This window comes from Hyla sarda, chromosome 5 (genome assembly GCF_029499605.1).
Source record: "Hyla sarda isolate aHylSar1 chromosome 5, aHylSar1.hap1, whole genome shotgun sequence".
Lineage (NCBI taxonomy): Eukaryota > Metazoa > Chordata > Amphibia > Anura > Hylidae > Hyla > Hyla sarda.
The window spans coordinates 165,514,895-165,541,009 of NC_079193.1; the positions used below are offsets into that span (position 1 = coordinate 165,514,895).

Here is a 26,115-nt window from a genome sequence, read left to right on the forward strand (position 1 = left end):
TTTTTGCGCGTACGCCATTGACCGTGCGGTTTAATTAATGATATATTTTTATAGTTCGGACATTTTCGCACGCAGTGATACCACATATGTGGATTTTTATTTTCATTTACACAGTTTTTTTTTATGGGAAAAGGGGGGTGATTCAAACTTTTATTAGGGAAGGGGTTAAATGACCATTGTTAACTTTTTTTTTCACTTTTTTTTGCAGTGTTATAGCTCCCATAGGGACCTATAACACTGCACACACTGATCTCTTAGGCTGATTCCTGCAAAGCCATAGCTTTGCATGGATCAGCGAGATAGCGGCTCCATTGCTCAAGCCTGTAGCTCAGGCTTGGAGCAATCAAACGCCGATCGGACGTGACGGAGCAAGGTAAGGGGGTCTCCGCTCGCGTCCTAGCTGATCGGAACATAAGTTATTCCTCCCAGGTAGGTAATGCCCCCCTCAGTAAATAATGCTCCCAGTAAATAGTGCCCCCCAGGTAGGTAATGCCCTAGTAAAAAGTACCATCATTAACAGTGCCCCAGTAGTTAGTTCCCCTAGTAAATAGTACCCCAGGTAGGTCATGCCTCCAATAGGCAGTTCCACACGTAGGTAATACCGCCAGTAGATGTAGCAGCCCCTGTTCTATATGTAAAGGGCCCACAGCCCGTTCTGGTGTCTATGTGAGTAGGGGCACGGGGAGAGCAGTGTTAGGTGGGAGACCTGGGATAAGGGGCTGGCAGCAAGGTAGATAGATATGTGATAAATTGATAGATGCATAGATATTAGATAGATAGATATGAGATAGATATATAGATATGAAATAGATAGATAGATTTAGTGTTGCTCGCGAATATTCGCAATTCGAATATTATTCGCGAATATCGCATATTCGCGAATTCGCGAATTTCGCGAATATAGCGCTATATATTCGTAATTACGAATATTCATTTTTATTTTTTATTTTTTCTTCACAGTACACATCACAGTGATCACCCCTCTCTGCTTCCAGCTTGTATGGTGTAAAGAAGGCTGTAATACTACTGTGTGAGACTGGCGTGCGAAAATTCGCAGATGCGAAAATTAGCACATGCTACTTTTCGCATATGCGAATTTTTACATATGCTAATTTTGTATATGTTAATATTCACATATGATAATTTTCGCATACGCGAATATTCGCATATGCGAAAATAAAACGAAAATATAACGAATATGCGAATATTCGCGAATATATGACGAATATTCGTCCATATATTCGCGAATATTCGCGAATTCGAATATGGCCTATGCCGCTCAACACTAAGATAGATAGGTATGAGATAGATAGATAGATATGAGATAGATAGATAGATAGATATGAGAGAGATAGATAGATAGATAGATAGATAGATATGAGATAGATAGATAGATATGAGATAGATAGATAGATAGATAGATATGAGATAGATAGATAGATATGAGATAGATAGATAGATAGATATGAGATAGATAGATAGATAGATAGATATGATATGAGATAGATAGATAGATATGAGATAGATAGATAGATATGAGATAGATATGAGACAGATAGATAGATATGAGATAGATAGATATGACATAGAGAGATAAGAGATAGATAGGTATGAGATAAATAGATAGATATGAGATAGATAGATAGATAGATAGATAGGAGATAGATAGATAGATAGATAGATAGATAGATATGATATAGATAGATATGAGATAGATAGATAGATAGATAGATATGAGATAGATAGATATGAGATTGATAGATAGATATGAGATAGATAAATAGATATGAGATAGATAGATATGAGATAGATAGATAGATAGATAGATATGAGATAGATAGATATGAGATAGATATGGGATAGATAGATAGATACGACCTGCAGTTAATCCCAGCGTCTAAGTGAATAGGGGCCCGGATAGGGGGAGATTGATAAATATATAGATATAAGGCTGGGTTCGTGTCACGTTTTCCCCAATATGGGACCGCATCCCTGCCGTATGCCGCCCGTATGTAATTCATTTCAATGAGCTGACCGAAGTGAACCGGTCGGCTAATTTTTCACCGAAATGAATTACATACGGGCGGCATACGGCAGGGAGACGGGAGCGCAAGTTTTTTGCTCCCCAGCCTTATGCGCTCCCATATAGGGAAAAAAGTGATGTGAACCCAGCCTTAGAAAGATAGATAAATAATTAGTTAAATAGATATGAGATAGATAGATAGATAAATACATAGATAGATATGACATAGATGGATAGGAGATAGATAGGTATGAGATAAATAGATATATAGATATGAGATAGATAGATATGAGATAGATAGATATGAGATAGATAGATAGATAGATAGATAGATAGATAGATAGATAAGAGATAGATAGATAGATATGAGATAGATAGATATGGGTGTCCCGGTAACGTATCCTATCCGGTACCTGCGTGTGTGGGTCCCCTTAGCCAGAGTCCCTAGGACGTCGGGGTCCCCATTGTCTAGTTCACCCCTGGTCACCTCTCATCCAGATAGTTATTGCACTAATAGCTTACTTAGGAAGCATGTAAATATTATATCAATGCCTATAAATAGTTAATTACCTGTCTATAGCGTGGCGGGACCTGCGGATTGACGTAGTCAATCCCAGCACACTGTGTAACAGTGAATGACAGATGTTCGGACCAATCAGATTCGCCCCGCCCCCTGCCCATATAAGGGAGCGGCGGCCATTGTTCGCTCTCTTGTTCCCGGGCTATCAAACAAGCAGGATCTGCGTAGCCGTCTATCACAGTGAGTTAGGCCTGAGCCTTGCGACAACGGCTGATATATCTAGGATCGCTAGTGTATCAATCCCTAAACACTCTGCAGGATCACCGGACCTTATCTATCCCCTAAATCCTGATGAATCTGCAATAATAACCCTAAATTCAGAGACTTTAATTTCATTCAAGGTCCGCAATAATTGTCAGTCATTGAGATATATAGATACTGTTTGCCTGAGACTGTTATTGTTCATTGGATGTACCGCAATCATCTAAGTAAAGCTCTTCAAGTTAAAGTTCAACTACTTTGTGGATCTTCAGTCATTTTATTACATGCACCTATCATTACTGGGAAGGGCGGCAATAGGCCGGAGAATTACCTCAGCATACTAGCCCTCAGCCTGGCGTCAGGAACTATAGGGTTAACATTAACCCCTCATTTATCGAAACAATTCCCCCATTACCAACCCCCCCAAGGGCTACCACAGATATGATATGAGATAGATATGAGATAGATAGATAGATAGATAGATAGATATGAGATAAATAGATATGATATGAGATAGATAGATAGATAGATATGAGATAGATAGATAGATATGATATGAGATAGATAGATATGAGATAGATATATAGATAGATATGAGATAGATAGATATGAGATAGATAGATAGATAGATATGAGATAGATGGATATGATATGAGATAGATATGAGATAGATAGATAGATAGATAGATAGATATGAGATAGATAGATAGATAGATAGATATTAGATAGATAGATAGATATGAGATTGATAGATAGATATGAGATAGATAGATATGAGATAGATAGATATGAGATAGATATGGGATAGATAGATATGAGATAGATAGATATGATATGAGATAGATATGAGATAGATAGATATGAGAGAGATAGATAGATAGATAGATAGATATGAGATAGATAGATATGAGATTGATAGATAGATATGAGATAGATAGATATGAGATAGATAGATTAGATAGATATGAGATAGACAGATAGATAGATATGAGATAGATATGGGATAGATAGATAGATAGATATGAGATAGATATGAGATAGATAGATATGAGATAGATATGAGATAGATATGAGATAGATAGATAGATATGGGATAGATAGATAGATAGATAGATTCGGCCTGCAATTAATCCCAGCATCTAAGTGAGTAGGGGCCCGGGTAGGGGGAGATAAATAAATAAATATATAGATAGAAGGCTGGGTTCACGTCACGTTATTCCCCATATGGGACCGCATACGGCTGGGGGAGCTAAAACCTTGTGCTCCCTTATCCCTGCCGTATGCCGCTTGTATGTATTTTCCCCGTATGTGGTTTTCTACCGGACCTAAAACCGTGGTTGACTACAGTTTTAGGTCCGGTAGAAAAAAGCATATGGTGAAAAATGAGCCGACCGGTTCACTTCGGTTAGCTCATTGAAATTAATTATATATGGGCGGCATATGGCAGGGCTACTGGAGCGCACGTTTTTAGCTCCCCCAGCTGTATGCGCTCCCATATAGGGAAAAAAGTGATGTGAACCCAGCCTTAGAAAGATAGATAAATAATTAGTTAAATAGATATGAGATAGATAGATAGATAGATAGATAGATATGAGAGAGACAAACAGAGAGATAGATAGAAAGATAGATATGAGATAGATAGATAGGTAGATAGATAAAGGTCTCTGACTGTGTGGGCATGCTGTGAGTTGTAGTTTTACACAGGCTGGAGGCACCCTGGTTGAAAAACAATGAGATGGAGGTAAATGGACACTATCTCATTGTTTCTTAATCAGGTTCCCTCAGCTGTTGCAAAACTACAACTGCCAGCATGCCCAATCAGATAAAGGCATGCTCGGAGTTGTAGTTCTACAGTTTTGCAACAGCTGGAGGCACCCTGGTAGAGAAACAATAAGATGGAGGAAAATAGACACTATCTCATTGTTTCTTAACCAGGGTTCCTCAGCTGTTGAATGAGATAGTGTATTTTTTTCTCTCACTAATCCCAACCTGCACCCCCAACACCCCTCCCTAGAAAGTTACTTAACTTTGATGAATGGGACCCAGCTGCAGGCATTGAAAGTCTTCCTCTTCCAAGATATGAGCGGGTGGCAACGTCTGTGGTGGGGTAAGGGGAAACACAAACCATGTGCTCCTGCTCCACCAATAGTGTGAGGGGAAGAGATGGAAGGGCGTCCCTCTCACCTCCTCTGCTCTTCTCTTCCCAGGCAGACAGTGCGCCCCGTGTTGATTTTACAGGGCCCGCATGCGCAGATGTACAGAAAAAAAATGTCGCTGGTAGCAACAGGCCCTCTCTATGGCTCAGGCAGCTCCCGGACAGGAGTCTGCTCCTGGGCTGCTTTACCAGCGGTCTCCTGCTTCAGTGCTTGGCTGCTGCAGGGGGTGCAGCTGGGGTCCGGGCCCTCTGGCAGCCCAGGCCCCTTACTGCTGTATTGGCTGTACCCCCCTTGATGGCGGCCCTGCATGTGGCAGATTTCTTGTAGACTTTCTGACATGAATCTGAATGGAGCTTCCAAAAATCCATGCCTATGGTGCAGATACGACCCTGTTCGGATAAATAGAACAGATTCAGTCACATAGAATCAAGAAATTCTGTCACAAGACCAAATTGGCTTCATAGTTTGCTTAAAGGCCACATTTTACAGGCTGACAGGGTCTTGAGGCATGATCCATTCAGCGGTTTCCTGTGAGCAGTCTGCTGTAGCATATTTTTAATTTATTTTACAAATAAAATGTGACCTTTTACCATATATACTAAATGAAGTATTGATTTCCTGACGTAACAATGCTGTTTAATTTGCAGATATGAGAATGAACAACCTTTCAGAAAAGCAGTGGAGGAGGAAATACGCTCATTGTACAAAGTGATTGATGATGCGAACCTGACAAAAATGGATTTGGAAAGTCAGATAGAAAGCATGAAAGAAGAGCTTGCATTACTGTCCAAAAATCATGAGGAGGTAAAAATAAAAGAATAAAAGAAAGGAACCTAGCAAAAGATGGGATGGGGCCCCTCTCAGGCCAACAGATTTTCTTCCTTCCTTCTGTGATCATCCATAACTTATTACTAAGGTCAACATGCACATATTGAAATCTGATCCAGATTAGATGATTCACTTACAAAGGAAAATTAACCTACAACACACAGAAAGCAGAACTGACTGTATTTTTGTTTATTTAGTTAAATGCTAAATGAAAAGTTTAGCAATTTTGTAAGTACATTGCATGACATATGGTATAGTGAGTGCAAGATATCAGAGCAAAAACTGAGCAAACTTAGAGCCAACAGAGCCACCTGACCCCACAGATAATAATGTGGGCAGTTTGGGCAGCCATTTTTGGAAGAACCCTTCACACTCCATACAGTTCCATGATCACCGTACACACAGCCCAGATCAGTCTCAGGTGTGATGGTGCTTGCTACTGGAACAAGACTTATAACTTGCTAGAGGCAGGTTTGACTGGAACAAGTTACAGGACACTAAAAAGGCTTGAACTTCTTCCAAGAGGCACACGCAACAGGGGTTCCCTTACTGGACCAAGAATAAACATTTTAGACTAGGCAACAACTGTTCTAACTGAACCTTTTGGTAACACTCTAGACTAGGCGCAGACAGTTTTTACTGACTGACTGATCTACCCAGCAGGAAAAGAACTGCAAGATCTAGCACAAGCCAGATGTAGACTGAACTGATGGACCTTGGACTCCTCACAGCCTTATAGACATTTCTGCAAAAAAGTAGCTGGGGATCATCATGTGACCAAGGCATTACTCATCTTGACACATAATTATGCAAATATTCAGCCTTTACACTCTAGTAACACCTCAGTGTATGCTGCTAAGGCAGTACAATGAACATAAACACTGTTAACCAGTACCCTATACACAGATTTAAGGAGTTGGCAGAGGAAATTGTAAGCCACATGAAAATATATACTGTATATGGAACATGGATACCGGGACACTGTAGATGTATTTTAATGAAAGAGAGGAAAACACACAATTTGATTGTGTTGCGGTAAGCCATATGCAGTGAATAGTTCTGAAATGCTCCTGTACACCTCCGTTTTTTTATACTTTCCAGTTTTTGCAATTTTGCAGTTTAACAATTTGGGTGTAATTGCTAAAACTGACAAGTATTAATAAATGCAGGTTATTAGCAGCATTTCAGAAGTATTTACTGCATATGGCCAACCACATATGGCCAGCAACAGCATTAGGTGTTTTTATCCTAAGTAATTAATTTGTTTTATAATGTTTATTCTCAATAACACACAGCCAGTAGATTGGTCTTCATTTTCAAGGTGACAGGTGCCCTTTAAAGGGGTACTCCACTGGCCAGCATTCGAAACAGTTCTGAACGCTGTGTGCGTGTGTACTTCAGAGGTGCCAGTGCAAATGCTCTATGTGACCAGAGAAAAAAAATTGTTCTCTTAATACAGTGGACAACTGACAGAGCCACGAATGGTCAGGATTGTTTTTAACTATCTCAGCTGCATCGTAACAGATAAGTCAGGATATAAATGACACATAAGTAACCGTTTCCAACAATAAGACATCCCCAGGGTTCCACTAGTCAAGAAATAATGATTCACAAGAAAATTTAAAACTTGAGGGCAGTTTAACATTACTTCTACAGTGCTCTAAACTGATCAAGTAACCTTTCAGGATGTGAAGATGCTGTACAAGCAGCTGGCAGGATCTCAACTGGAAGAAGTAGACACTCCAATCGGCACAGGACTTGATGATATATTGGAGACCATTAGAATTCACTGGGAAAAAGACATTGAGAAGAACAGAGCTGAATCGGGTGCCCTTCTTCAAGCTAAAGTAGGTCAACCTAACATTATTTTATATATTGGTCAATTTTCAGTGCATTCAGAAAGTTTTCAGACAAAATTTGAATTATGTTTCTTCCCATCATTCTGCACTCTATAACCCATATTAATAAAGTGAAAACAGGATGGAAAAACTAAAATATTGCATTGATAGAAGTATTCAGACCCTTAATTCAGTACTTAGTTGAAGCACCTTTGGCAGTGATTACATCCTCCAGTCTTCTTGGGTATGATGCCCCAAGGTTTGCAAGTAAGGGCTTTGGGTGAGCTACTAAGATACATTCAAATAGTTATCCCTAAGCTACTCTTGTGTTACCTTGACTGTGTGCTTAAGATTATTGTCATGTTGGAAAGTAAAAAATCGGTTCAATCTGAGGTCCAAACAACAAGAAAACAACATGGTTTCAAATGGCAGGAAATGCTCAACCCCAAATGCAGTTGTGCATTTATGTTGGGGAAGCAGATCCTGTCCTTGTGGCCCATCGCTAAGGATAATCCACAGCAAAAAATGCATACAATGGAGGATGTCTACAGCAGACTACAATTGCCACAATGGCATCCTACACCCGATGAAAAGTGTGGATGTGTAACATATAAGATATAATACATAAATTTAGGTGCACTACTGTGGTAGATGTAGATAGTAACATATGAGTTACAATTAAGACATTAGCCACTATATCCTTATATGAAGGACATACCTGAGCCGGCACACCAATCCCAAGGTTTCTCAAGTGGCACGGGGCCTAACACTAAATCTACCTGTGCATGATAAGCAAAACCAGGGGCCAGTGGGCATTTACAGCAACATTAGGTCCACAGCCTGCTCCCAGTTCACACCAGTGTGGCTAAGCACACATACAATGGGAGGAGGGAGGCAGACTTTAAGCCCCACCCAAGTAGGCTGATACGTTGCCAGCCTCACAGGTGCACCAGAATGCTGCCTATAATAGTGATTAAGGGGCATTAAATTTGGAGTTTATACACCTCCAAGTACAAGATTTGAACAACAAGAAAAAAAATTGGCATTGAGCATTTCCTGCCATTTTAAACCACGTTTTTGTTCTTGTCCTGCTTGCCCTCTGTGTACAGAGTCCTGCTTGTCTTCAATGTACAGAGCCCTGCTTGTCCTCAGTGTACAGAGCCCTGTTTGTCCTTAGTGTACAGAGCCCTGCTTGTCCTCAGTGTACAGAGCCCTGCTTGTCCTCAGTGCACAGAGCCCTGCTTGTCCTCAGTGCACAGAGCCCTGCTTGTCCTCAGTGCACAGAACCCTGCTTGTCCTCACTGCACAGAGCCCTGCTTGTCCTCAGTGCACAGAGCCCTGCTTGTCCTCAGAGCACAGAGCCCTGCTTGTCCTCAGTGCACAGAGCCCTGCTTGTCTTCAGTGTACAGAGCAGTGCTTGTCCTCAGTGTACAGAGTCCTGCTTGTCCTCAGTGCACAGAGCCCTGCTTGTCCTCAGTGTACAGAGCCCTGCTATCATGCCCCCTCCCGTAGGCTTGCATTGAGAGGCGGAGTGTGATGTAAAACAGGGGGGTGGAGATGTGACGTCACACGCCATCGGCACTGTGGTCGCCGGTAATCAGACCAGGAGTGAACACGCTCCGGGGATTGATTACAAACGGGGTGCCGTGTGCAAGATCACGGGGGGTCCCCAGTGGCGTGACTCCCGCGATCAGGCATATTATCCCCTATCCTTTGGATAGGGGATAAGATGTCTAAGCACCGGAGTACCCCTTCAAGGTGCTTTTTGCAAACTCCATTAGGGCTTTCGTCTGCCTTTCATGTGGATTACTCTGCCATGAAGTCCAGATTGGTGGAGTGCTGCAGTGATGGTCGACCTTTGAAAGTTTTTCCCATCTACAGACAGGATCTTTGGAGCTCAGCCCGAGTGACCATTGGGTTTTTAGTCAACTCTCTTATCAAGGCTCTTGCACCATAAAAAATTTTTTGTACTTTTCTCCAGATCTGTGGCTTTACACAATCCTATCTCTGAGCTTTACAGGCAGTTCTTTCATCTCATTGCCTGGGTTGCTTGGTCAGCTGTGATACCTTGTCTTTCCAAATTATATCAACTGAATTAACCACAGGTGACCCCAAACAAGGTGTAGGAACATCTCAAAGATGATCAAGAGAAATGGGAGGCCCCAAGCCAAAATTTCAAGTGTCAAAGCAAAGGGTCAGAATACTCATGCCCATGCTAAATTTAACTTTTTCATTTTTAATAAATTTGCAAACAAATTTAAAATTACATTTTAATATTCTCATCATGGGTTGTTGAGGGCAGAATGATGGGAACAATTTTGTTTATTTTAGCACAAGAACACAACATAACAAAGTAAATGGGTTGTAAAGCATTGCATTGCATTGTATTGAATTGTATGCATTGTATTTTACAGGTCACCACCCGGTAAAATGTCCTCCTGACAGTAGTGTTTTATTTTGCAAGTTCAATATTATGATACTGTTATTGATTATTAAAGGAGATATCCAGTGGTGAACAACTTATCCGCTATCCTAAGGATAGGGGATAAGTTGCAGATCGCGGGGGCCCCCTGTTTTATTTTTCAAGTTCAATATTATGATACTGTTATTGATTATTAAAGGAGATATCCAGTGGTGAACCCAGTGGTGAACAACTTATCCGCTATCCTAAGGATAGGGGATAAGTTGCAGATCGCTGGGGCCCCCTGCGATCTCCTGTACGGAGCCCCGACAGCGGCGGCCGACACGCCCCCTCAATACAACTCTATGGCAGAGCCGAAGCGCTGCCTTCGGCAATCTCTGGCTCTGCCATCGAGATGTATTGAGGGGGCGTGTCGGCCGCCGCTTCGTGCGGTGGCCGACACCCGCTATCTGGCCGGAGAGCCTGGCCCCCGTACAGAGAGATTGCAGGGTGCCCCAGTGGTCGGACCCCCCGCGATCTATAACTTATCCCCTATCCTTAGGATAGGGGATAAGTTTTTCACCACTGGACTACCCCTTTAATGCCTTATTGTCATTACACAAAACTTTTGATATGTCACAGGGACATGTCAGAAGTTTTGATTGGTAGGGGTCTCAGTGCTGATCGCGACATATAGTCGTGTGAAGCAGTAGCATGCTTCGCTCCCAGATTCAGTGCTCAGCTCATCGGATTGTAGGTGACGGCTCCAGTATAGTCTATGATGCTGTCATCTGCCATCAGACGAGCTGTGTGCTCAGCACTGAGATCCACAACTGATCAAATCTTTTGACATGTCCTTGCAACAGTATAATGATAGCAACACTTTAAGCCTAAGATGAAGTACCACATGTGGGAGTAGTGTGGGTGGTGTTCCAAGGAATTCTCTCAAACACTGTGGGGGAGATTTATCAAAACCTGCCCAGAGGAAAAATTGTCCAGTTGCTCATAGCAACCAATCAGAACCCCTCTTTCATTTTTGAAAAGGCCTCTGAAAAATGAAAGAAGCAATCTGATTGGTTGCTATGAGCAACTGGACAACTTTTACTCTGGACAGATGTTGATAAATCTCCCCCTCAGGCCCCATTCACACTGAGGAATTGGCGAAGAATTCTCGCTTAAAAATTCCACCGCGGAATTCCGTGCGGAAATATAGGAGGAAACTGTTCTTTTTTTGTTTTTTGTTTTTTTGCTGAACGACAACCATCAATTAGAATTTCCCTTATTTATTTACAATTGAGTTCTATGGGATTCTGCTTGCGGATTCCGCTTGAAGAATGAACATGCTCTTTCTTCAAGCTGAGAGGAATTCTGTCGCGGAATTCCACGAGCAGAATTATACATGAATGAATAAATGAATTTAGCAATAGCATAGATCAAATTACTTTTGGAGTATGAAAAGCCAACAGCAACTTAACACAAACTTGTGTATCCCTTATTCAGAATGCAACAAATGTATTTGTAATAAACATACCGATTATTGTAAGAAATACGTATATTGAGTTAGTGAGTTAGTGTCACCTACCGTACAGTCACCTACAAAGACTGGTGTAATTTTTTACTCCTTACTCACCTGCCCAATCTGCCAAGACCATTCCAACTTTCATTTGCTCTCCGCTAATGACTACTTCCTGGTCCCATCTCAACACACAATCACTGGCTAAGGCAGATCACTGCTTCAGCCCGAGGTGAAATTTTGGGAGGCTTTCATTCTTTACAATTTCATTGTGACGTAAAACTGACCTTTATTCTGTCAGCCAGTATGATTACTGGATATCCAGTTAATATATTTTTTATGTTTTACTACTTGTTAAAAAAAAAATCTTACCAACCCAAAACCCTCAGGCACCCCCAAAAATTAGCCATTTGCCCGAGAACAGAGCTGCAAGCAGAAAGATCCTTACATTCTGTAATGTAGATAATGAGAAATATTGAAGCCAGAGGATAAGCATTCAATAAAAAAAAAAAAAAGTCATAGGAAAACCCTTGTCCAAATAAAATTGGATTCTTAATCTTAATACCACCATTGTGCCACGTAAAACCTCAGGGGCAGGTGGGAGGTTATACGTTGTTCCCAGAATAATTGTTAATAGGTTGGTGTATACATCCTGATGGAACTTACAAATTGATAAATTTAGTGAAAATCCTTGCATGTAACTTACTGGAAGCATTCGGTCTTACAGACAGTTTTTGCTTTATTTGGGACTGAATTGAATCAATAACAATGTGTGCCCCAGAGCCTAGTTTTGGTGATCATTGTGTGAGAATTACATCCTTTTTTAATGATTAAAATATATGAATTGCAACAGAACTGTTATGTGTGGACCCTTATCCATTTGATAAAGGTTATGTAATACTGAGGTTAACTTACCTATGGTCTTCTAATAGCAATCAGGTGCGCTACCAGCATTACAAAGTCAAGAGGAGGAAGTTGTGGAGAGTCTGAGAGAAGAGTTCCATGATACAGCGTGCAAAATCCAGAGTCTGCAGGCTGAGACCGAATCCCTTAGGACACTGGTAGGTTCACTGGTCACTGACAAAAATAAGCCAAAAGTGTACATGAAATATTGACTATGGCTGTAAAAAAAAATCACATTTCTATCACACCTTTGTATTTCCTTTTGTACTAAAATTGTACATACCTAGATTAGGGCTAGGTTTATTTCTACCCTTAAATTCCACAGGGCCTGTAAAACTAGGTTCACAGAAATAAAATTGTGAAAGTACTTATTTTAATAGGCCAAGAATCATGTAATGTTAAGCTATATATTTGTTATACGGAGCACTGTTTTTGTGATACAGAGTTTATGATCTTCTTTCACACAGCTTAAAAGTGAAATGTTAAACTTCAGACAGCCTGTTGCCACCGCTAGGGGGGGAACATTGGAGCGTAAGAAAAAAAAATTTTTAACGTATGTCAAAACTTCATACTGATCTCAGAAAGGGAGGCACAAACCTGGTTCCTTTAAATATGAATGGGGGCTAAAATATGCTGTATATCATGGTCAAGTTCAAGTTTTGTTCTCAATTCACTGCTAAGATCAATCTTGAGAGGTCAGATAGATTATCAGCTCTCTGATGGATCCATTATATGCTGCCCATATAGGTCTATGGAGAAGTAGGAGTCTAGTGGAAGAGGGAGATGGTGTAGTCAGAGATTAGCTCAAGGAAAACTGACAATTAGGACCCATTCAGCTGACAGAATATCTGCCCCAAAAAACTAGGACCTTTCAGACATGCTCTGTCTTCATTGACGGAAATGCATGTCTGAGCGGAATCCGCTGAAAGAATGAGCATGTTTATTCTTTCAGTGGAGTCTGCTGCTGCACCAGAATTTCCAAATGGAAATTTTTCAGTTGGATTCTGCTCTGAAATTTGGCCGTGAAATGGGCCCTTAGAAATAGAAGCTATAAAGGGGACAACAAACACAGCAACTTACTCTGAAAAGACTCCTGAACCAACAGATACACTTTTAGATTTGTTTGTTTTTGCAGAAACGTGGTCTGGAGAACTCTTTGCATGATGCTAAACACTGGCATGACATCGAGCTTCAGAATTTGGGCTCTGTGATCACTAGACTGGAGGCAGAACTGGAGGAAATAAAAAATGAAACTGAGCAGCACCAGCGTGACCGAGAGCATTTGTTGTCCCACAAGTTACAACTTGAGAAGGAAATAGCAGCATATCACTCTATCCTGGATGGAGAAGAAAACAGGTAGGTGCACAATATGACGAAGGGCGCATGCGCCTGAAACGCGTCTGATCTGCTGGTTGCTTTTACTGCTTTTACTGTGAGTTCTAATAAAGTCTGGATTTCTATTGACCCACGCTGGATCATCTCCTCTTCTTGTTTGAATCTATGTGCACCGGGCTGGGTGCGGATCCGTGTCGGGGGCGCATTGGTGGAGCGAGCTGGATTTTTCTGAACTAGAGGTGCACAATATGGCATCAATTCTTCATGTATGTTTATGACCTTTTAGATTGTTCTGTGGGGAATTGTTCTGTGCAGATTGCTGTTCAGATTGCTTCTTTCCTTTTTGAAAAGGCCTTTGAAAAATGAAAGGAGCAATCTGATTGGTTGCTATGGGCCAGCAACAGTATTTCCGTGGACATGTGTCTAAACAGGAAGGGCTCCACTAACACATGACCCAGAAAATTTGGAGAAATTTTACCCTAACAACCAATCACAGCTCAGCTTTCATATGTAAACAAGCTCTGGTAAAGTGAAAGCTGAGCTGTGAATGGTTGATATGGAAAAATCTTTCCAGGTTTTCTCACATATTTCAATAAATCAAGGCCAATGTTTGAGAATCTGAAGCATATGAGGTTGACTTTCTGTGCTGTGTTGGGCACAAATATGCGCCAGCTTGGTAAGAAGTGAAGGGTTGGATAACATTTCAAATGTTAAAATGAATTATGCATTTACCATGGGTTATTATGATGATATAAAGAGACAATTTATAAAAGATTATGGGGGGATTCATCAACACTGTATGTTCAAGGTCAGAGGTGAAATTCTCGCTAATTTTTGCACAATCTTGGTTGCTTATCGATAGGCTTCCCACAAACGCTATGAACAGTGGTGCAGTTAGAACTTAGCATTTGTGCAAGATTTATACAATACAACTTTTAAATTTTTTTTTTTTTAAATGTTGATTCCAGTCTGAATCATGATTTATCCTGTCACAACACATTTTCCAATTTAGACACATTTAAGTAGATGCAACGAACTTACTAAACAACGTGCAATGATTTCATAAATTTATTGCACTTAAGCAAGGTGAAAACAGGCACTTTAAGATATATGAATGAAATAAAAAAATACAGAAAATTACACATTTCCCTATGTATTCCTTGAAGTATTTGTGGTGCACTGAACCTGCAAAGTAGAAGTACTTTTTATGCACAGGCACTCCATGTGTTGTCAATGTTCAAAAATTCTAGTGAATACCCTAAGACGCACAGAGGAACAAAAAAACTAATGTGGTATGGAGTTTGATGCAAAGGGTAGATGGAATTACCTTAGGGGCAGATGGCATTAACCTCTTGTATTCATGATGCCAGGGTGTTGTTTGTCCTCAATACCACCCGAAGGTATACCACTGGATCCTGGGCTAAGAACGGGGGCAATAATGACTCCGATGCCAAGTTACAGACAACGGTAGCTTAACAGAGGTTAGACATGTGGAAAAGTCTATACAGTTCAGCCAGGCCCACGGAGGTAACCAGTGACTACAGAGACCTTAAGGGCTTGCTAGGACTTATAGTAAAGTGAACAATTTAGTGCAGGCCACGTGGACTAGACAGATTACTTTGACTTGACTGACTTGTGACTGACAAGACTATTGTTACGCCGAGCGCTCCGGGTCCCCGCTCCTCCCCGGAGCGCTCGCTACACTCTCTCCGCTGCAGCGCTCCGGTCAGATCCACTGACCCGGGGCGCTGCGATTCTGCTTCCAGCCGGGATGCGATTCGCGATGCGGGTAGCGCCCGCTCGCGATGCGCACCCCGGCTCCCGTACCTGACTCGCTCTCCCTCGGTCCTGTCCCGGCGCGCGCGGCCCCGCTCCCTAGGGCGCGCGCGCGCCGGGTCTTTGCGATTTAAAGGGCCACTGCGCCGCTGATTGGCGCAGTGATTCCAATTAGTGTCTTCACCTGTGCACTTCCCTATATCACCTCACTTCCCCTGCACTTCCCTGCCGGATCTTGTTGCCATTGTGCCAGTGAAAGCGTTCCTTGTATGTTCCTAGCCTGTGTTCCAGACCTCCTGCCGTTGCCCCTGACTACGATCCTTGCTGCCTGCCCCGACCTTCTGCTACGTCCGACCTTGCTTCTGTCTACTCCCTTGTACCGCGCCTATCTTCAGCAGCCAGAGAGGTTGAGCCGTTGCTAGTGGATACGACCTGGTCACTACCGCCGCAGCAAGACCATCCCGCTTTGCGGCGGGCTCTGGTGAAAACCAGTAGTGACTTAGAACCGATCCACTAGCACGGTCCTCGCCAATCCCTCTCTGGCACAGAGGATCCACTACCCGCCAGCCGGCATCGTGACAGTAGATCCGGCCATGGATCCCGCTGAAGTTCCTCTGCCAGTTGTCGCTGACCTCACCACGGTGGTCGCCCAGCAGTCACAACAGATAGCGCAACAAGGTCAACAGCTGTCTCAACTGACCGTTATGCTACAACAGTTACTACCACAGCTTCAGCAGTCATCTCCTCCGCCAGCTCCTGCACCTCCTCCGCAGCGAGTGGCCGCTCCTGGGCTACGCCTATCCTTGCCGGATAAATTTGATGGGGACTCTAAGTTTTGCCGTGGCTTTCTTTCCCAATGTTCCCTGCATCTGGAGATGATGTCGGACCTGTTTCCCACTGAAAGGTCTAAGGTGGCTTTCGTAGTCAGCCTTCTGTCCGGAAAAGCCCTGTCATGGGCCACACCGCTCTGGGACCGCAATGACCCCGTCACTGCCTCTGTACACTCCTTCTTCTCGGAAATCCGAAGTGTCTTTGAGGAACCTGCCCGAGCCTCTTCTGCTGAGACTGCCCTGTTGAACCTGGTCCAGGGTAATTCTTCCGTTGGCGAGTATGCCGTACAATTCCGTACTCTTGCTTCAGAATTGTCCTGGAATAATGAGGCCCTCTGCGCGACCTTTAAAAAAGGCCTATCCAGCAACATTAAAGATGTTCTGGCCGCACGAGAAATTCCTGCTAATCTACATGAACTTATTCACCTAGCCACTCGCATTGACATGCGTTTTTCCGAAAGGCGTCAGGAGCTCCGCCAAGATATGGACTCTGTTCGCACGAGGCGTTTCTTCTCCTCGGCTCCTCTCTCCTCTGGTCCCCTGCAATCTGTTCCTGTGCCTCCCGCCGTGGAGGCTATGCAGGTCGACCGGTCTCGCCTGACACCTCAAGAGAGGACACGACGCCGCATGGAGAACCTCTGCCTGTACTGTGCTAGTACCGAACACTTCCTGAGGGATTGTCCTATCCGTCCTCCCCGCCTGGAAAGACGTACGCTGACTCCGCACAAAGGTGAGACAGTCCTTGATGTCTACTCTGCTTCTCCACGTCTTACTGTGCCTGTGCGGATGTCTGCCTCTGCCTTCTCCTTCTCTACCGTGGCCTTCTTGGACTCTGGATCTGCAGGAAATTTTATTTTGGCCTCTCTCGTCAACAGGTTCAACATCCCAGTGACCAGTCTCGCCAGACCCCTTTACATCAATTGTGTAAACAATGAAAGATTGGACTGTACCATACGCTTCCGCACGGAGCCCCTTCTAATGAGCATCGGATCTCATCACGAGAGGATTGAACTTTTGGTCCTCCCCAATTGCACCTCGGAAATTCTCCTTGGACTTCCCTGGCTTCAACTTCATTCCCCAACCCTGGATTGGTCCACTGGGGAGATCAAGAGTTGGGGGCCCTCTTGTTCCAAGGACTGTCTAAGACCGGTTCCCAGTAACCCTTGCCGTGACTCTGTGGTTCCCTCAGTAACCGGTCTCCCTAAGGCCTATATGGACTTCGCGGATGTTTTCTGCAAAAAACAAGCTGAGACTCTACCTCCTCACAGGCCTTATGATTGCCCTATCGACCTCCTCCCGGGTACTACTCCACCCCGGGGCAGAATTTATCCTCTCTCTGCCCCAGAGACTCTTGCCATGTCTGAGTATGTCCAGGAAAATTTAAAAAAGGGCTTTATCCGTAAATCCTCCTCTCCTGCCGGAGCTGGATTTTTCTTTGTGTCCAAAAAAGATGGCTCCCTACGTCCTTGCATTGACTACCGCGGTCTTAATAAAATCACGGTTAAGAACCGCTACCCCCTACCCCTCATCTCTGAACTCTTTGATCGCCTCCAAGGTGCCCACATCTTTACTAAATTGGACTTAAGAGGCGCCTATAACCTCATCCGCATCAGAGAGGGGGATGAGTGGAAAACGGCGTTTAACACCAGAGATGGACACTTTGAGTATCTGGTCATGCCCTTTGGCCTGTGCAACGCCCCTGCTGTCTTCCAAGACTTTGTCAATGAAATTTTTCGTGATCTGCTATACTCCTGTGTTGTTGTATATCTGGACGATATCCTAATTTTTTCTGCCAATCTAGAAGAACACCGCCAGCATGTCCGTATGGTTCTTCAGAGACTTCGTGACAATCAACTCTATGCCAAAATTGAGAAATGCCTGTTTGAATGCCAATCTCTTCCTTTTCTAGGATATTTGGTCTCTGGCCAGGGACTACAAATGGATCCAGACAAACTCTCTGCCGTCTTAGATTGGCCACGCCCCTCCGGACTCCGTGCTATCCAACGCTTTTTGGGGTTCGCCAATTATTACAGGCAATTTATTCCACATTTTTCTACCGTTGTGGCTCCTATCGTGGCTTTAACCAAAAAAAATGCCGATCCCAAGTCGTGGCCTCCTCAAGCGGAAGACGCCTTTAAACGACTCAAGTCTGCCTTTTCTTCGGCTCCCGTGCTCTCCAGACCTGACCCTTCCAAACCCTTCCTATTGGAGGTTGATGCCTCCTCAGTGGGAGCTGGAGCTGTTCTTTTACAAAAAAATTCTTCCGGGCATGCTGTCACTTGTGGTTTTTTTTCTAGGACCTTCTCTCCGGCGGAGAGGAACTACTCCATCGGGGATCGAGAGCTTCTAGCCATTAAATTAGCACTTGAGGAATGGAGGCATCTGCTGGAGGGATCAAGATTTCCAGTTATTATTTACACCGACCACAAGAACCTCTCCTACCTCCAGTCTGCCCAACGGCTGAATCCTCGCCAGGCCCGGTGGTCTCTGTTCTTTGCCCGATTTAATTTTGAGATTCACTTTCGTCCTGCCGATAAGAACATTAGGGCCGATGCTCTCTCTCGTTCCTCGGATGCCTCAGAAGTTGAACTCTCTCCGCAACACATCATTCCACCTGACTGCCTGATCTCCACTTCTCCAGCCTCCATCAGGCAAACTCCTCCAGGAAAGACCTTTGTTTCTCCACGCCAACGCCTCGGAATCCTCAAATGGGGTCACTCCTCCCATCTCGCTGGTCATGTGGGCATCAAGAAATCTGTGCAACTCATCTCCCGCTTCTATTGGTGGCCGACTCTGGAGACGGATGTTGTGGACTTTGTGCGAGCCTGCACTATCTGTGCCCGGGATAAGACTCCTCGCCAGAAGCCCGCTGGTTTTCTTCATCCCCTGCCTGTCCCCGAACAGCCTTGGTCTCTGATTGGTATGGATTTTATTACTGATTTACCCCCTTCCCGTGGCAACACTGTTATTTGGGTGGTCGTTGATCGATTCTCCAAAATGGCACATTTCATCCCTCTTCCTGGTCTTCCTTCAGCGCCTCAGTTGGCTAAACAATTTTTTGTACACATTTTTCGTCTTCACGGATTGCCTACGCAAATCGTCTCGGATAGAGGCGTCCAATTCGTGTCTAAATTCTGGAGGGCTCTCTGTAAACAACTCAAGATTAAATTAAATTTTTCTTCTGCATATCATCCCCAGTCCAATGGACAAGTAGAAAGAATTAACCAAGTCTTGGGTGATTATTTGCGACATTTTGTTTCCTCCCGCCAGGATGACTGGGCAGATCTCCTTCCATGGGCCGAATTCTCGTATAACTTCAGAGTCTAAGAATCTTCCTCCAAATCCCCATTTTTCGTGGTGTACGGCCGTCACCCTCTTCCCCCCCTCCCTACCCCCTTGCCCTCTGGTCTGCCCGCTGTGGATGAAATTTCTCGTGACCTTTCCATTATATGGAGAGAGACCCAAAATTCTCTCCTACAGGCTTCATCACGCATGAAGAGGTTCGCGGATAAGAAAAGAAGAGCTCCTCCCGTTTTTTCCCCTGGAGACAAGGTATGGCTCTCCGCTAAATATGTCCGCTTCCGTGTCCCTAGCTACAAGTTGGGACCACGCTATCTTGGCCCTTTCAAAATTTTGTGTCAAATTAATCCTGTCTCTTACAAACTTCTTCTTCCTCCTTCTCTTCGTATCCCTAATGCCTTTCACGTCTCTCTTCTTAAACCACTCATCCTCAACCGTTTTTCTCCCAAATCTGTTCCTCCCACTCCTGTTTCCGGCTCCTCGGACATCTTCTCTGTCAAAGAGATCTTAGCCTCTAAAAAGGTCAGAGGGAAAACTTTTTTTCTAGTGGACTGGGAGGGTTGTGGTCCTGAAGAGAGATCCTGGGAACCTGAGGACAACATCCTAGATAAAAGTCTGCTCCTCAGGTTCTCAGGCCCTAAAAAGAGGGGGAGACCCAAGGGGGGGGGTACTGTTACGCCGAGCGCTCCGGGTCCCCGCTCCTCCCCGGAGCGCTCGCTACACTCTCTCCGCTGCAGCGCTCCGGTCAGATCCACTGACCCGGGGCGCTGCGATTCTGCTTCCAGCCGGGATGCGATTCGCGATGCGGGTAGCGCCCGCTCGCGATGCGCACCCCGGCTCCCGTACCTGACTCGCTCTCCCTCGGTCCTGTCCCGGCGCGCGCGGCCCCGCTCCCTAGGGCGCGCGCGCGCCGGGTCTTTGCGATTTAAAGGGCCACTGCGCCGCTGATTGGCGCAGTGATTCCAATTAGTGTCTTCACCTGTGCACTTCCCTATATCACCTCACTTCCCCTGCACTTCCCTGCCGGATCTTGTTGCCATTGTGCCAGTGAAAGCGTTCCTTGTATGTTCCTAGCCTGTGTTCCAGACCTCCTGCCGTTGCCCCTGACTACGATCCTTGCTGCCTGCCCCGACCTTCTGCTACGTCCGACCTTGCTTCTGTCTACTCCCTTGTACCGCGCCTATCTTCAGCAGCCAGAGAGGTTGAGCCGTTGCTAGTGGATACGACCTGGTCACTACCGCCGCAGCAAGACCATCCCGCTTTGCGGCGGGCTCTGGTGAAAACCAGTAGTGACTTAGAACCGATCCACTAGCACGGTCCTCGCCAATCCCTCTCTGGCACAGAGGATCCACTACCCGCCAGCCGGCATCGTGACAACTATGACTGTGGCTTACTTGCAGGTTTGTAGCTTGTGGCTGCAGACTGGACAAAAGGTCTCCTATGACTCTGGACGCACACTTAGGCACAACTTGACTGGACCTCAGCAAAGACTAAGAGAGAGTGCAGAGGCTCCAACCAGGGCTTATATGGGGGAGGCTCTTTTGATGTCCCACTGGTCACCTGGTCACTGATACCTCCTTGGCAACAATCACATGGCAAATCACATGATAAATATGCGGGGGGGGGGGCAGGGGATACTGCAGGAGGCTGCCTGACAGGGCAGCAAAGGTATGGGGTAACTCCTCCCATATTGGGCCACCACAAACTCCCCCTTAAACACAGCCATCCTCGGCACCCAGTCCTGGAGGGTGGACGACTAACAGTGGCCACTGGGGGCCTAGTGAGAACAGTTACCGGGGCATATTGGTGTAATGTCCTTCACAGGTCTGGTTGTGGTAAACAAAACAAAAACAAGTCCATGTGGCACTTGACGAAAAATGTCCATACATGCTCTTTGTGGTAAACATCTGGGATTCATTACCTTTGTAGCTGCAACTTCAACACAATAACAACACTTTTGCGCGGATTGGGCTGCCTGAGGCTCTCTACCCAATGCCTTAGCTGCTGGGGCCCCTTGACACTAAACAATTCTCCCCAGAACTCGATAGGTAATTTTATACTATACAATGAAATTACCTTTCCATACTGTACTCTGTCACAATTCGTGTCTGACTTATACCTCAGGGGAACCCTCTGGCCAGTAGAGTACCCTGTTCATGTGGACAGGAAGAAATGGTAGACATATATGCATTTGGTGATGGTGGACTGGGAGAATACGTTTTCCTACAGCCCTAATCTAGACATTACATACGGCTAGACTAAATTAGTTATACTTTGACTGTACAACTGGTACAACTTTATGCAATACACTGTGACTTACACTTCGTACCTAGCTGGTATTTGTCCTTATGTCAACCTTCGGGACCTGCGCAACACCACCTCTGGAGAGTCTGAAATTCTTTTGTCTTCTGGAGCTCTTAGGACTTCTAGAGCTGCTGCTGGCTCTTCCTCAGCGAACTCAGGCACTGGTATTAGTTCAGGACTGGCTGGACTCAGAGTCGCTGGCAGCTGTGCTGGAGAGGCTGGTGACAGAGTTGGTACTCGGGAGACTGGTGTATAGGCTGGAGCCAAAGGGGACTGGTGTGAAGACTAGTGTCGTTGAACCAGCTCCAAGATCGCAGGCTGACTTGGAGAGAACATGGAGAAATCCATAGAGGGGTGGATTCCCTCACCTGGAACGTACTCCCTTGCCGGTCTAACAGCTGGAGGAGGTGGTGCTGGGAGCAATGGTAGAACTTCTTTCAGACATAACTTGATCCGGTTTCGGTGGACAACTTGCAGCTCATGCCCAGGCTTTTGTACCTCACATACATCAGATTCCGGATAAGGTACGGCCATTACCATGTACGGTTCTGTACCGAAATACAGTCTAACTTACTCTAACTCAGTCCCGGACTCAATTACTTGGATAGCAAGTCTCTTGAAAGCGGGGAATGACTTGTTGGAGTTTTGGACTGCTAACATTCTCAGCTGGGCTTTGTCCCACTTATTAAGGGCCCCATCAATAAATCATCCATTAACACCTTGTTGTCCTGCTCGGGAGTTATACCATCTACTTTTTGGACAGTCTCTAGGGCATTTTGCAGGGCTACGGCATACGCTCTCAAGGTCTCACCTGGCTTTTGTCGCCTTTCATACAGCCGGAGATGTACCTCTGACAGAGAGTGTGACTCAAATACCTGGTACAGTCGCCTTCTGGAGTCTGGCCAGGTGCAGACTTCCTCTATCGCTGGTCCCTGAAGTTGTCCTGTGAGCAATTGCACCTGTTGGTTAGGAGGGAAAGAGTAAAAGACAAACAAACTCTGAAATCCCTTGAGGTAAAGGGGTCTCCATTGTAGGTAGGGAGGACAGGGTTCCCCATGAATACCGGTGCAGATGCTGCTGGAGATGAAGGGGCGCTGTCGCCTGGTTGATCTAGAGAGCTGGGTTCTGACATCCTGTTGAATTTTGAGTGCCCTGTTGCTTTAAGGGAAATGAGGTGCATTCTCCTTTAAGATGCTTACTGTAGCGTGGCAGTGGCTTTGACTTGACTGATGGGGGTACTGTAATGTATGCTCCCCCTCTATTTTGCAGGCACCTGGTTGTAATTCGTCTTGCAACCAGACTTGCGGGCACTAACGGATTAAAACTGATAGCTACTGGCACCAGAGACTTGATACTGACAATCGTTGGTGTTTGCAGAGTCTGCACTGCAGAGGGTGCTTGACATGTAACAACGGAGATGAGCGCAGCAGCCGGAGCTTCCAAAATTGCTGCGCCCAGGGAACTTCCTGTTTTGGTCCGGTCGGCAAAATCTTCCCCTGTGCAGCACAGGGCTGCTCTTTCGTTCCTCCTCGCAGCACTGAAGAGGCATCACCGCTGGGGACTGACGGGGCGTAGCTGCTACGGCTCATGTGCGCGGGAAACACAGGACCAATGGAATTACCCTAGGAGCAGATGGCATTAACCCCTTGTATTCGTAATGCCAGGCCATGGTTTATCCTTAATACCACCCAAAGGCAATAATGACTCCGACGCCAAGTTACGGACAATGGTAGCTTTACGGAGGTTAGACTGGTGGAAAAGTCTATACAGTTCAGCCAGGCCCACGGAGGGGACCAGTGACTTCAGAGACCTTAAAGGTGGACAATTTAATGCAGGCCACGTTGACTAGACAGATGACTTTGACTTGACTGACTTGTGACTGACCAGACTGCGACTGTGGCTCACTTGCAGGTTTGTAGCTTGTGGCTGCAGACAGGACTTGAGGCCTCCTATGACTCTGGTCACACACTTAGGCACAACTTGACTGGACCTCAGCAAAAACTAAGAGAGTGCAGAGGCTCCACCCATGGCTTATATAGGGGAGGCTCTGGTGGGGTCCCACAGGTCACCCCTAGGTCACCTGGTCACTGATTTCTCCTAGGTAACAATCACATGACAAATCACATGGTAAACAGTCTTAAAGGTATAACACTCTTACATTTATAACATAGGGATTATATACGATCACAATAAACAGATGCGGGGGGGGGGGGCGGCAGGGGACACTGCAGGAGGCTGCCTGACAGGGCAGCAAGGGTACTGGGCCACCACACAAAAAAAAAGAGAGAAAAAAATCACTATTGGGATACCATCAATGCTTCAATTTAAACCATTTGGCCCAGGCTTTAGTAAATTGTGATAAATTTAGTGATGAGCATCGAATTTGCGATAGTCCGCGAATATATTGATGATTATTTGTACTATGTTCACGAAATTCGCATATTCGCTATGTTCATTCACTTTTTTTTTCATGCAAAAATTTGCATGGGGAATTTGCATAAGATTTTGCATAAAAATTTGCATGTGAAAAAAAAAACAGACCCATGTGATAGACCCCTATTCACATAAAAAATTGCAAGTGAGAAAAAAACAAAAAAACATGAATATTCGTCATTACGAATATATAGCACTATATTCTAAATATTCGCAAAATTGCGACGTGCCAATATTCACGATAAAAATTTGCATTACGAATATTCGTGCTCAACACTATAAATGATTAGTAACAGATGCAATAGATCGCTCCAAAATGAAATTGAGATGAACTGTATTGATGATATGCTGAATATCATTTATTTCTACACTTTTCCATTTAGTTGCAACTGCTGTTTTTGCTGCTGTGAATAAATTAACTGAAATAGTTATATCAGGGAGAGAAGTTTCACTAACACCTACTGTAAATGCCAAAGTGCCAGCTCTGGGCCCCAAGGGAAGGTAAATCCCACTATGTGGCTCAAAGTCAAATTGACCTTTTGTCAAAATGGAGAAAGAGTTTAACATTCCCAGCATACATGTAATAAAGTACCCACTTGTTTATTGCATTGCCAACATTTGTCAGAACAGATAAATAAATAACGATATACTGGCGCACCAATTTAGGTATAATGGTATGACATTAATTATATAATAAAAATATTTAGTGTGATACTAATAATGTAAAAAATATATATATAAAAAATATAGCTCAATGCTCTATAAAACGTGAGTCTTCTATGGGTGAGTTGCCACTGATATATTGATACCTGTGTAAAAAGTAAAAAAATAATGAATCACTAATGTGATATTAAAAATGATGATAGATGATAATAGTTTTAAAAAAGGGAACAATAAATACCACCGTTAGGACACTCTGATTTATAATAAAAGTGGAACTGTTGTGTGCTGAGCCTTAGACTTCCAATGCCTTTTCTGTGGGGGGAAACAAGTATGTGGTGTTACCCCTGGCAACGGTAAGATAGCATATATGTATCATTTTTAATTAAGAATGTCTTACCCTGAGGTGGCTTTTGCTTCTGTGAGGGGATAGAGGTCGATCACTGTTTAGTTTGTTATGGTAGCTGTATATGACAAGGAGCAAGAGAGGTTATGCGTACGAGTCAATTCCTGCCTTATAATCCTTTGTCCCTGCGTGGCTGTATATAAGCCTTGACAGCGATGTACCTGAACACTGGGTGATGCTTCCTCGATGCAGTGATCTTCGGAGTTAATTCCTTGTGATATTATCCGGGTATGTCCTCGTGGATGTTCATTGTAGCGGGATCGGGAGGGAGAAAGCCCCGGAAGGAGCTTTTCTACCGTTCCCAGTTCCCCGTGCAGCACGTTGATGGACTGTAAGCCGTGAGTGACGTCACTATGGAATAGCAGTTTGTCGAAGAACCTTTCGGACGCGTTTCGATAGGCAAGTATCGGCCTCCTTCGTCTGGGATGGTTACGGGATGGATCCTCCGCTGTTCTTAAATGGGCTGCAGATTTTGATTGACATCCCTTCAATACCATTTGTTCTCCGTGAGTATACCAATTTCTTTTGTAATTGTTTAATGCACTGTTTCCTTATTTAAACTGATTGAACTCAAGTTGTTATATTGTGGTTGTTAATCTTCAAGAAATCCAAAGATTTCAAAATCGGA

The 26,115-nt window shown here is 44.4% G+C and overlaps 1 protein-coding gene across 1 annotated transcript in view; it reads left to right on the top strand.

The window, feature by feature from the left end:
* BFSP2 (beaded filament structural protein 2) overlaps positions 1 to 26,115 on the top strand; it is an 82,891-nt gene that overhangs the window by 39,077 nt on the left and 17,699 nt on the right. The window contains exons 3-6 of the mRNA XM_056518442.1: positions 5,608 to 5,764; positions 7,474 to 7,635; positions 12,473 to 12,601; positions 13,579 to 13,799. Of these exons, the coding sequence (XP_056374417.1) occupies positions 5,608 to 5,764; positions 7,474 to 7,635; positions 12,473 to 12,601; positions 13,579 to 13,799 (669 nt within the window). The remainder of the gene's footprint in view (positions 1 to 5,607; positions 5,765 to 7,473; positions 7,636 to 12,472; positions 12,602 to 13,578; positions 13,800 to 26,115) is intronic.